The sequence below is a fragment of the Macrobrachium nipponense genome, chromosome 9, assembly GCF_015104395.2.
Source record: "Macrobrachium nipponense isolate FS-2020 chromosome 9, ASM1510439v2, whole genome shotgun sequence".
Classification (NCBI taxonomy): domain Eukaryota; kingdom Metazoa; phylum Arthropoda; class Malacostraca; order Decapoda; family Palaemonidae; genus Macrobrachium; species Macrobrachium nipponense.
Window position 1 is genome coordinate 84222579 of NC_061110.1, and position 13534 is coordinate 84236112.

At 34.0% G+C, this 13534-nt stretch overlaps 1 protein-coding gene across 1 annotated transcript; it reads right to left on the reverse strand.

Annotated features, from left to right (window-relative positions):
* Positions 1–2303: 2303 nt before the first annotated feature.
* On the reverse strand, positions 2304–3401 carry LOC135218479 (histidine-rich glycoprotein-like). Its single transcript, XM_064254808.1, has 2 exons — positions 3358–3401; positions 2304–2736 (listed from the first exon to the last, which is right to left on the reverse strand). Exons 1-2 carry the CDS (start codon positions 3367–3369, stop codon positions 2461–2463), a joined length of 288 nt encoding a protein of 95 aa, XP_064110878.1. The 5' UTR covers positions 3370–3401; the 3' UTR covers positions 2304–2460.
* Positions 3402–13534: the final 10133 nt, after the last annotated feature.

Here is a 13534-nt window from a genome sequence, read left to right on the forward strand (position 1 = left end):
GAGGCCATATCGTACGGAAGTCAAAACAAATGCGAATTATTTATATATATAAAAAATACATTCTACTAGAAATCGAGTTATCAAAACTTTCGATAGGGTCACCTTATCAATGAAGGTCTTTTACACTTGTCAATGTAGCTAATCGTTACTGAATTACAGTATTATTTTGTACACAGTATTCACTGATTTACAATAAATAGAAATTTCCACACCTGGCGATACTCTCACTCGTAATTACCTTAAGATCATAGACATAAAGTTTTTTTTATCATATGGTGAAAGTTAACATATTATCTCTCAGTACAACCGGTGAGAAATCCTGTGGATATTGTGGATATTTGCTAGAAACTCCAAGACATTCGAAAAATGGTATTAAATAAAACTGTTCTTTTTCATAAAAAAATATATTTTTCATAAAAAATTTTGTTTTTTCTCAGAAATGTATTTTTTATATTTCTTGTTCTGTAACTGATCGTCACGGTCTAACACACCAGGTAATACGATCTCGCTTATATAAATGGAAGATAATTCTATAATGTTGGACAGTAAATACGGAGATTTCGGTGAATTTCTTAAACAGACTTAATACGTTAATTCCCTCCATTAATTTGAAATCTGATTGAAAAAAAAGACAGTAAACGTTCTTTCCTAAAGTTTTCGATAACAAAAGAACAGAAAAATGACGCTGCCACCATACAAAAGAAGCCTACTTTCGATGTTTCTTTTACTCACCTCCTAAATTAGTATGATGTCTCAGTAAAGATCATGGTTGGCTGCAATCTGTTTCTTATAAGGCATAAGATATATTCATACGGGTGTCTGGCATAAGACTTTGACACAATTTGTCAGCGTGTGAACTAGTTACTCTACTAATCATATATAAAGAGGAGGCTGTCAGTAAAGCGAACATAATATACTACAGAGGTCCTAACAGAAAACAAAATAGACCTTAACGATAAAATAAGGACCCTATTGTTAAGAACATGATAAAGCAACTGTAGTACCGCTCTTAAACTATACTTAATCCATCGATAGCACTCATCAATATATTTTCACATATGCTTAACCGAAGGGGAATTTTTTAGGTGATAAGAGACTTGTCGGCTCCCAGGCACGAACCGTCGAAACCAAACAAATTCAGGACGACAGTGAAGCTTAAACCCACACCGCCACCTCAAGAGGCTATAAGTTTGTGCCGTCTCTCGCCTACAAATACCTGTCGCCCTTCCGAGGTGGAGCAAATTAGATATTAAAGGACATTTGTAGCTCGATGTATATTATATATATATATATATATATATATATATATATATATTATATATATATATATACATATAGTATGTAGTTTAACAGAATATAACCAAAAGGTGGATAATAGACAATGGTCAATCAATAAAAAGAATGCTAATTTTGTACACCTAAATATGAAATCGCAGTGGACTGATTGGTGCCTTAGCAGTGTAAGGTGAATAGGTAAAAATGTCATTTTCCTAAATCTCGAGTCCTTAATAATTCAGCTAAAAAATGGGAATGATATTACACGTAATTTAAAGATATGTCTGTACTCTTCTGATCCCTTTCTGAATAAAATGCTGGAATTACTCCTAAATCAATCCTACTCACACACACACACACACACACAGAAAGAGAGAGAGAGAGAGAGAGAGAGAGAGAGAGAGAGAGAGAGAGAGAGAGAGAAAGAGAGAGATTAGACTTTACATAATATGAAAGGTAAAATTTTCGTGCTTAAGGCTGAGAAATCTTGTCACTAATTATGAATACAATAGTTAATAAAGCTTATAAAACTGTAGAATTATGAATATAATAGCATATAATAATTCAATTAAATGACGACTATTGGACGCAAAAGTCTAAACCACACACACCAACATGAAAGTAATTAAAGACTTTGGGCAATGTGATGATTTAGAGTATCTCAAAGTGTTCTGTTTTGTCACGTTCAATCGGTGCTCCCTCTGTCTTGAGCAATGAGGGAAGAATATGATGCCAAATAGATTACCGATTGATGTGAAAGACGCGGGTACCTTGATTAATCTGTAGAAGGACACTACACCTGTCTGAGTTTCATCTGGTTTCCTTGTTTTACATGGAAAAAAAGTTGATAAAGTTGTTGAATGCGTGTTTATTCTGCCGTCAAAACATTTAAAGATGATAAAGATGATATAAAATCAGAGGAGTGGAGTAAATGTTTTACAAGAAAACGTAATATTCTCAAATGTTTCTTAAGACTCATGGATTTAAATTTCTTTAGATTATGATAGGGATGGGAATAACAAGTAAAATGTATTTAGCAGTTTTAATTCAGATCATGTGAGTACAGAAGACACTCGAAGATCAGAATCAGAAGGAAGTCATTGCTCCTTAACCATAGTAATAGGGAGGGTAGTGGTAGACTGGATGAGGATAGCCATGGTAGTCGTCAGAAGGCTCAGCATGAGGTTAAGGATCGGCAGACCTCTTTCCATAGTGGTGGCTATGATGAGGGTAGATGGGGTAGTGCCCATATTGATGCCCATGGGGAGGGTAGACGGGATAGTGTCCAGAGGGGTAAGAAGCCTCAGGCTCTGGTTCAGCAGACCTCTTGTAATGGTGGTGCGCTCCATATGGGTGACCGTAGCCATATCCGTGGGAAGGACGATAATAGCCGTAGTCTGGCTCAGCATCTCGCTTCTCAATGTCAGCAGCGTAAGTGGCGACTACCAATAGTACAACTACCTGGAAATTTAATGAAATATTTTTGGTCTCATATAGCGAATACAAGGAAGAGATGTTGTCAGTTGTTGGCATATTGATGAAATGATTGGTGTTTCAATGATGTGTTTAGTTTTTATTTTTGAAAATAGTAAACAAAATAAGAATAGGATGATTTACAGTAATAATTTTAACCTAATTACATTTCCAATTATTAAATGCTAGAATAATTTGATAACTTATTTTCTTGTTGCCACCCACAATCCAGTGTAGTGTACAATATGTTATAAATAAATCACAATATGTGCAATGTATAATGAACATGACCAAAACAGCAAAGCTATGATAAATATTGACATTTTGGATGGAGAGAGAGAGAAGAGAGAGAGAGAGAGAGAGAGAGAGAGAGCGCTTGAATTTATTTGACCGTAACTGCTTTTTACATATTCATCCAAAACTATGTAATTAAATGTTTATTCTTAGCTTATGCATTGCAAACATCAAAATATTATCGCTTTACTTTGGAAATCTATTAAGACTAACAAAAAATGGTTATTTGAAATTTCCCCACTTTTTTTCACAGAATTACTAAAGAGGTAGGTTTTTGAAAGACTAAACCACTTAGGTTCTAAGAGATGTACAAACCAGAAACTTCATGGTTGCTCGTTTGTGTTTCCAGAAGCCACTTGGGAGATAGAGTGTACTGAATTGCTTTTGCTTCAGCATTTTATAGGCGACTCTGGGAAAGTGTCCGCGGTTAGTGCATTTGTCATTGGAGACAATAATCATATTACGGAAACCGAGAGGGATTATCATTCATAAATATCTTTTACTTGAAATTATGAGCAATCAAAGACTCTGAGAGGCTCACTGCAGGTCCTGTTTTTTGTTATCATTGAAGGTTTCGTACATTGATTATTGATGGTAATTGGTATCAAGGGAATATTTACGAGTAACTTCTTAAAATGGGCATCTCTCTCGATAAGTACTATCCTTTCTGTGTTCCTGTAATAGCTTTCATGCGATTCTTAAAGATCTTGATTCCATAAATGCTGGTGCTTGATTATGAAGTTTGCAATTGAAATTTCAGTATAACCGCCAAGTATTATAATTTTCTGCATGACTGTTTCTTAAGAAGCCTATCCTTGTTCTAATGCTTTGAATAACAAACATATTAGGCGATTTCAAGCACCTTTCTATTAAAAGTAAAAGTATGGGAAAGGTCAGGAACATTTTATATTTAAGTACGCCGACGAGGACAATAATATTCAAAACCACTTGAAATTCCAATTTGATCCAAAAACCACACTATCAATACCGATTGTATTGGAGACACTATGTCTGAAACGGACAGGCTCATTTATCTAGGAAGGCTAAATCTTTCTACATCAATATTCAATTGATTTCTGTAACATTTTGACATATGAACTTTTTTTATGTTGTTATCTTTAAACATAAAGGCCTCCAAGCCTTTGATTCTCTTAAAAAAATCTAATAATGCTGAAACTTGTGGTCTTTGTAACTGGACTTACGAGGTTATGGCAGAATTGAATGTCCATATTAAGAAAACTTTAGCTCCTTTTTGATATTGAAATTTTAGAAGCTTAACAAAGTTTTCCCTGTTGTGTATATATATATATATATATATATATATATATATATATATATATATATATATATATATATATATATATATATACATACATACATACATACAGAAAGAGAAACAGGAGGAGAGAGCAATCTTTATAAGAAAAATATCTAAACTTTACGAGAAAGGTAAGGTTTCACGTGTGCAAGGTGAGAAAAAGTGTTACCTCGTTGCATGAAAATGAGTTGCGACGGTTACTAGGAAACATTAACAGAATTCTAAAAAAAAAAAAAAAAAATATTATATATGTTGATTTTCTCCAGTGACGCCTGGTGGCTGGATAACGACGAAACCTTTGTTACCAACCTTAACAAATGGCTTGAAGGGGGACACGAAATCTATTATGAAAGATAATGATTCATATAACGGGGTTCAGGGGGGATAAAAAATCGAAAAAGGGAAATGAATGGTATCAATTCTCATTATAACAGCAGAATCGCACCTTCATGAAGAAAACTGATAGAAATAAGAAAAAGATACAATTTTGAAGTAGCAGATCAGAAGGCAGGAACTCGGAAGATATCAAACACTGTGACGCAGAAAAGTCAGGGAGTATCAAAGTTTAGATTACATATGATCACTACGTCAACGAGAATGATTAATTTGAAAGCCCAAACAATAACTTGTTTCCGTCCTGTTTACATTGGTTAACTCCCCAGTAATGGCTTACTTAGTGATTAGAGTCCCCCCCCCCCCAACTCTCACTCTCTCTCGTTCAGATAATGTTATATATTTACCATTATTCATGATTTTCATAATTCACAAGTGAGTAGTAAAGTCTCATGTGAATGCTATGGTATTAGCAAGTCACTTTCGATGAAGGTAGATGACTCATCAAAAACACCCTTAGAGGATTACTGCCCTTGAACGCTAACTATTCAGTGGTTTAGGAAGTAATATCATTTGCATATCCCAATCACTGAGTACCTACATACGCAATTCTTAAATGACCCAAAAATACTACTATAATTTTGCAAACCATTCTTGGGGGAGAGAGGTATTTGTAAAAGGAATTAGCAGTGCATATTGTGAAAGGTAAAATTTCCGTGTAAATAGAAAAATCTTTTACCCACATGATATGAAAATTGGAGTATTGAAATTGTAGTGATTTATAAACAAGACTATTAGACTTCTAAAGACATAAATCTTATTAGAGGTAATTCTAGGCAATAACTCCACGAGGACTGCAAGAAACGCTCCCGCGAATGCGACAGCCACTAGGGATTGGGACAGCACATGTATTTCGCCTAGTTTAGTACTAGCCCCTGGGGATAAGTACAGTCGACACCCAATAAATAACGGTAAATTCTAAAAAAGCAACTCAAATACTACAGGAAACTGTAATTTTCCAAGAAATACCAGACACGGAGTTATTACCTGGATCTACCCTATTAGAAAATATGGTTTTAATAAAAAAAAAAAAAAAAAAAAAACAAGAATAAAAAAAGAAAGCATGGTGGTTGTACAAAGCCGAGACCACTCCTACGAACCAGAAGGTGATGAATCCCTCGGGCAAATGGGGCTTGTTCATTCTGGTGAATTTCCCACAGAGACGAAGATAATCACAGAGTTTCTTAAACAGCAGGAATCAATTTTTTTTAAAGTAGCTTGGTAAACTTACTTAATAACCGTTATAATTTCAATACTCCAGTGTTCATATGAAGTGGTCATAAGATTTCTAACGTTAGACATGGAAATTTTACCCCTCACAATATGCAAAGTTGATTTCATTTATCCAAATCTCTGTATCCTCAAAAGATAACTAGCAAAATTTGCATTGTACTTTGGGTCTTTCAGGAACTGCGTACGTAGGTACTTATCCACTCGGATATGCAAATAATATTACCTGTTAAACTACTGACTAATTACCTTTCCTCAAGGGTAGTTATTCTTCTGAAGCGTCTTGAATGAGTCATCTGACTTCCAAAAATTCCCTCTCTTGTGAATTATCAAAATCAAAAACAAGTACCAAATTTTGAACAACTCTGATATGGAATAGAGAGAGAGAGAGAGAGAGAGAGAGAGAGAGAGAGAGAGAGAGAGAGAGAGAGAGAGAGAGAGAGAGAGAGAAAATGAAATTATACTTTACATAATATGAAAGGTAAAATTTTCGTGCTTAAGGCTGAGAAATCTTGTAACTAATTATAGATACAACAGTTAATAAAGCTTACAAAACTGTAAAATTATGAATATAATAGCAAAGACTTGGGTAATTTGATGTACTATACTTATTGCATCCTAAAGTGGACGACTAAAGGACGTAAAAGACTTTATAAAGTACACACACCAACATGAAAGTGATTAAAGAATTTGAGCAATTGGAGGTTTATAGTATCCTAAAGTGCTCTGTTTTTTCATGTTCACTTGGTGCTCCCTCTGTCTTGAGCAATGAGGGAAGAATATGATGCCAAATAGATTACCGCTCGATGTGAACGACGCGGGTAGCTTGATTAATCTGTAGAAGGACACGACGCCTGTCTGGATTTAATCTGATTTCCTTGCGCTATGAGGAAAATAGTTATTAAAGTTGTTGAATGCGTGTTTATTCTGCTGTCAAAACATTTAAAGATGATAAAGATGATATGAAATCAGAGGAGTGGAATAAATGTTTTACAAGAAAACGTAATTTACTCAAATGTTTCTTAAGACTCATATATTTAAATTTCTTTAGATGATGATAGGGATGGGAATAACAAGTAAAATGTATTTAGCAGTTTTAATTCAGATCATGTGAGTACAGAAGACACTCGAAGATCAGAATCAGAAGGAAGTCATTGCTCCTTAACCATAGTAATAGGGAGGGTAGTGGTAGACTGGATGAGGATAGCCATGGTAGCCGTCAGAAGGTTCAGCATGAGGTTAAGGATCGGCAGACCTCTTTCCATAGTGGTGGCTATGATGAGGGTAGACGGGGTAGTGCCCATATTGATGGCCATGGGGAGGGTAGACCGGATAGTGTCCAGAGGGGTAGGAAGCCTCAGGCTCTGGTTCAGCAGACCTCTTGTAATGGTGGTGAACTCCATATGGGTGACCATAGCCATATCCAAGGGAAGGACGATAATAGCCATAGTCTGGCTCAGCATCTCGCTTCTCAATGTCAGCAGCGCAAGTGGAGGCTACCAATAGTAAAACTACCTGGAAATTTAATGAAATATTTTTGGTCTCATATAGCGAATACATGGAAGAGTTGTTGTCAGTTGTTGGCATATTGCAAAGCTATGACAAATTTTGAAATTTTGGATGGAGAGAGAGAGAGAGAGAGAGAGAGAGAGAGCTTGAATTTATTTGACCATAACTGCTTTTTACATATTCATCCAAAACTATGTAATTAAATATTTATTCTTAGCTAATGCATTGCAATCATCAAAATATTATCTCTTTACTTTGGAAATCTATTAAGACTAACAAAAAATGGTGATTTGAAATTTCCCCCCTTTTTTTTTCACAGAATCACTAAAGAGGTAGGTTTTTGAAAGACTAAACCACTTAGGTTCTAAGAGATGTACAAACCAGAAACTTCATGGTTGCTCGTTTGTGTTTCCAGAAGCCACTTGGGAGATAGAGTGTACTGAATTGCTTTTGCTTCAGCATTTTATAGGCGACTCTGGGAAAGTGTCCGTGGTTAGTGCATTTGTCATTGGAGACAATAATCGTATTACGGAAACCGAGAGGGATTATGATTCATAAATATCTTTTACTTGAAATTATGAGCAATCAGAGATTCTGAGAGGCTCACTGCAGGTCCCGATTTTTGTTACTATTGAAGGTCTCGTACATTGATTATTGATGGTAATTGGTATCAAGGGAATATTTACGAGTAACTTCTTAAAATGAGCATCTCTCTCGACAAGTACTATCCTTCTTGTGTTCCTGTAATAGCTTCCCTGGGATTCTTAAAGATCTTGATTCCACAAATGCTGGTGCTTGGTTATGAAGTTTGCAATTGAAATTTCAGTATAACCGCCACGTATTATAATTCTCTGTATGACTATTTCTTACGAAGCCTATTCTTGTTCTAATGCTTCGAATAACAAACATATGTGGCGATTTCAAGCACCTTTCTATTAAAAGTAAAAGAATGGGAAAGGTCAGGAACATTTTATATTTAAGTACACCGACGATGACAATAATATTCAAAACCACTTGAAATTCCAATTTGATCCAAAAACCACACTATCAATACCATTGTATTGGAGACACTATATCTAAAACGGACAGGCCCATTTATCTAGGAACGTTAAATCCTTCTACATCAATATTCAAGTGATTTCTGTAACATTTTGACATATGAACTTTTTTTGTTGTTGTTATCTGTAAACATAAGGCCACCAGCCCTTTGATTCTCTTAAAATAATCTAACAATGCTGAAACTTGTGGTCTTTGTAACTGAACTTACGAGGTTATGACAGAATTGAATTTTTAGGTCCTTTTTGATATTGGAATTTTAAAAGCAAATTTTGCTTTGAAAAAAGTTATATGCTCCCTCTGCCTCATAAAGGGAAAAAGGTTTACTATGTCAAGATAATCACTTCTTAAAATAAAGTAGATAAGTATGCTTAATCTAATCTAAGGCTCGAGGCATTTTGGAGCATAATCTGGTTTTGTTCCTATGATGGAATTGCTGGCGTAACTATTAATTGAACAATTATACTGGCGTACAAACAGTATAGCATAAAAAATTTTCTCTGTTGCATATATATTATGTATAATATTATATATATATCAGGTATATATATATACTATATATATATATATATATAGTATATATATGTATATATATATCTTATATATATAGTATATATATATATATATATATATATATATAAAGAAATGTATATATATAATATATAATAATATATATATACATATATATATATATTATATTAATATTAATATACAATATATATATATATTGTATATTATAATTATTATATACATATAAATATTATATATATATATAAATATTAAATAATATATATATATATATAATACTATATATATGATATATATTATTATATATATATATATATATATAATATAGTATATATATATATATATATATATATATATATATTATATATATAACATAGAGCATATATAAAATATATATATATATATATAGATATAGTATATTAATAATTATTATATATATATATATATCTATATATATATATATATATATATATATATATAATTATGTATATATATATATTATATATATCAATTCAAGCTACAAATGTCCTTTAATATCTAAATTCACTTTACCTCCCAAATGATATATTTTCATATATGTACCGAAGGGGAATTTTTTAATTGATAATAATTTCGTCCCCCCATGGGATCGAACCACCGTCCAAGTGGACGGGGACGAAATCAGGACGGTCAGTGACGCTAACCAATCAGCCAACGGTTAGCGTCACTGACCGTCCTGATTTCGTCCCCGTCCACTTGGACGGTGGTTCGATCCCATGGGGGGGTACGAAAATTATTATCAATTAAAAAATTCCCCTTCGGTACATATATGAAAATATATCATTTGGGAGGTAAAGTGAATTTAGATATTAAAGGACATTTGTAGCTTGAATTGATATATAAATGGATCACGGTTCGATGTGATAATTATTCATATATATATATATATATATATATATATATATATATAAAGAAAGACAGGAAGTGTGAGAAATCTTTATGAGAAAAATATCTGAACTTAACGAGAAAGGTAAGGTTTCACGTGTGCAAGGTGAGAAAAATTGTTACCTCGTCGCACGAAAATGGGACTGATAGAGTTGCGACGATTACTACGAAATATTAACAGAATTCTAAAAAAAAAAAAAAGAATATTCTATATGTCGATTTGATCTAGTGACGCCTGGTGGCTGGATAACGACGAAACCTCTGTTACCAACCTTAACAACTGGCTGGAATGGGGATAATGATTCCTATAACGGAAGGATGGCCCAGAAAAAAAAAAAAATTCAATTCACGTCCTTATCTATCTAAAGGGTTCAGCAGGGATAGAAAATAAAAAAAGGGAAATGAATGGTATCAATTCTCATTATAACAGCAAAATCGCACTTTGATGAAGAAAACTGATAGCAAGAATGAAAAGATACAATTTTGAAGTAGCAGTTCAGAAGGCAGGAACTCGGAAGTTATCAAGCACCATGACGCAGAAAAGTCAAGGAGTATTAAACTTTAGATTACATATGATCACTAGGTCAACGAGAAGGATTAATTTGAAAGCACAAACAATAACTTGTTCCCGTCCTGTTTACATTGGTTAACTCCCTGGTAATGGTTTACTTAGTGATTAGAGTCCTCCCCCCCCCCCCCCCCCCCCCCACCCCCCCCCAACAACTCTCACTCTCTCTCGTTCAGATAATGTTATAGATTTACCATTATTCATGACTTTCATAATTCACAAGTGAGTAGTACAGTCTCATGTGAATGCTATGGTATTAGCAAGTCACTTTCGATGAAGGTAGATGACTCATCAAAAACACCCTTAGAAGATTACTGCCCTTGAACGCTAACTATTCAATGGTTTAGGAAGTAACATCATTTGCATATCCTAATCACTGAGTACCTACGCACGCAATTCTTAGATGACCCTAAAATACTACTATAATTTAGCAAACCATTCAAGGGTGAGAGAGGTATTTGTAAAAGGAATTAGCTGTGCATATTGTGGAGGGTAAAATTTCCATATAAATTGAGAAATCTTTTGAACGCGCAATTTGAAAACTGGAGTATTGAAATTGTAGTGATTTATAAACAAGTTTATCAGACTTCGAAGAGAGAGAGAGAGAGAGAGAGAGAGAGAGAGAGAGAGAGAGAGAGAGGTAATTCTAGGCAATAACTCCACAACGACTGTAAGGAATGCTCCCGCGAATACGACAGCCATTATAGGTACTGGAGAGTCAAATGTATTTCGCTGTGTTTAGTACAGGCGCCCTGGGGGATAATTACAGTCGACACCCAATAAATAACGTTAATTTCTTAATAAGCAACTCAATTACTACAGGAAACTGTAATTTTCAAATAAAAATACTAGACGCAGAGTTATTACCTGGATCTACCCTATTAGAAAATATGGTTTTAATTAAAAAGAAAAAAAGAAGAAGAAGAAGAAGAAAAAAAAAGAAAGCATGGTAGTTGTACAAAGCCGAGACCACTCCTACGAACCAGAAGGTGATGAATCCCTCGGACAACTGGGGCTTGTTCATTCTGGTGAATTTCCCACAGAGACGACGATAACCAGCAGGAATCAACATAGATTTTCCCATCAGTCCCTTTTCGACCCTTTACTTAAATTTGTCCTTCACTGGTTAACTGACATCAAGCCTTCCTTAGCGAGAGGAGGGGCGTTCACTTGATTTTCTTTTACGAACTTGCTCAGTTCTTGAGAACGTTTCTTTGAAGATTTATTTACAAATTACTTCTCTCTAATTATGAATATATCTTTTCAGTCATTCCTTTGAGTGAAACCTTGTTGGACACTGAAATATGTAATTAGCTTTCCACCAATCTATCTATTATCATTTACATATAACACAGACTAGATTATAAGAAACAATACTAAATATATAGCTCTTATTTGCTCATAATGAAGATTCTTCGTTTAACATTGGCAAATTATCGTCAAGTGTTCATCAGTAGCCTGGTAATCATACTTAATAACCATTATAATTTCAATTCTCCAGTTTTCATATGAAGTGGTCATAAGATTTCTAACGTTAGACATGGAAATTGTACCCCTCACAATATGCGAAGTTGATTTCACTTATCCAAATCTCTCTCTCCTCAAAAGATAACTAGCAAAATTTGCATTGTACTTTGGGTCTTTCAGGAACTGCGTATGTGGGTACTTATCCACTCTGATATGCAAATCATATTACTTGTTAAACTACTGACTAATTAGCATTCCTCAGGGGTAGTTATTTCTCTAAAGCGCCTTGAATGAGTCATCTGCCGTCCAAGAATTCCTTCTCTTGTGAATTATGAAAATAAAAAATAAGTACCAAATTTTGAACAACTCTAATACGGAATAGAGAGAGAGAGAGGAAAAGAGAGAGAGTTAACCAGTGTAAAAAGAACGAGAGCAAGGAATTGGTTTTGCTACCAAATTCATAATTTTGATTAATGTAATGTCCTATGTAATCTTCCGTTGATCACTCCTTGGCTTTGCGTCACCGGCGCTTGCCAGGTTCCGAATTTCTTGCCTCCAGATTCTTTTGTTTTCCCTTTCTTGTTAAATTTTCTTCTGTAAAGAACAATCTTGTTGTTAAATTGTCGACCAACCATATTAATTTCCCGCAGAATTCCTTAAACAGATGACTTCAAATTGTTGTTTTCTTGGGTCTTCGTTCCGTAATATCAAATAATAATCCTAATGGTTTTCATATCTTCCCCCCCTTTTTTTTAAAGGGACGCTATGCCTTTCGTTTCACAGACGTATCCTCGGGCTTCGCATCTTTTCTGTTTACATATGCTAGTTTTAGAACAGTAGCATCTCATATATATATATACTATATATATATATATATATATAATATATATATATAGATATATATTCATATTTATATATATATATATATAATATATATATATATATATGATATATATATATATATATATATATATATATATATATATATATATACATATATATATATATATATATATATATATATATATATATATATATATATAGTATGTGTATGTATATATATTTATGTATATGTGTGTGTGTGTTTGTATGTGTGCGTAAGTTCCTCGCTGGACGAGTGGTTTTCGCGTTCGGCTGCCAATCCGGTGGTCCGAAGTTCGGATCTCGGCTCGGCCAACGCGGAATCAAAGGAATTTATTTCTGGTGATAGAAATTCATTTGTCGATATAGTGTGGTTCGGATCCCACAATAAGCTGTAGGTCCCGTTGCTAGGTGACCAATTGGTTCCTAGTCACGTAAAAATATCTAATCCTTTGGGCCAGCCCTAGGAGAAGCTGTTCATCAGCTTAGTGGTCTGGTTAAACTAAGATATACTTAACTGTATGTGCGCGCGTGTGTGTGGGTATAAAAAAAGAGCGAGAGAGACATATTTGCACAAAAAAAAAAAAGAAATTAGCCTGACATAGCAATAGGTGAAACCCTTGAATGTTAAGTGAAAA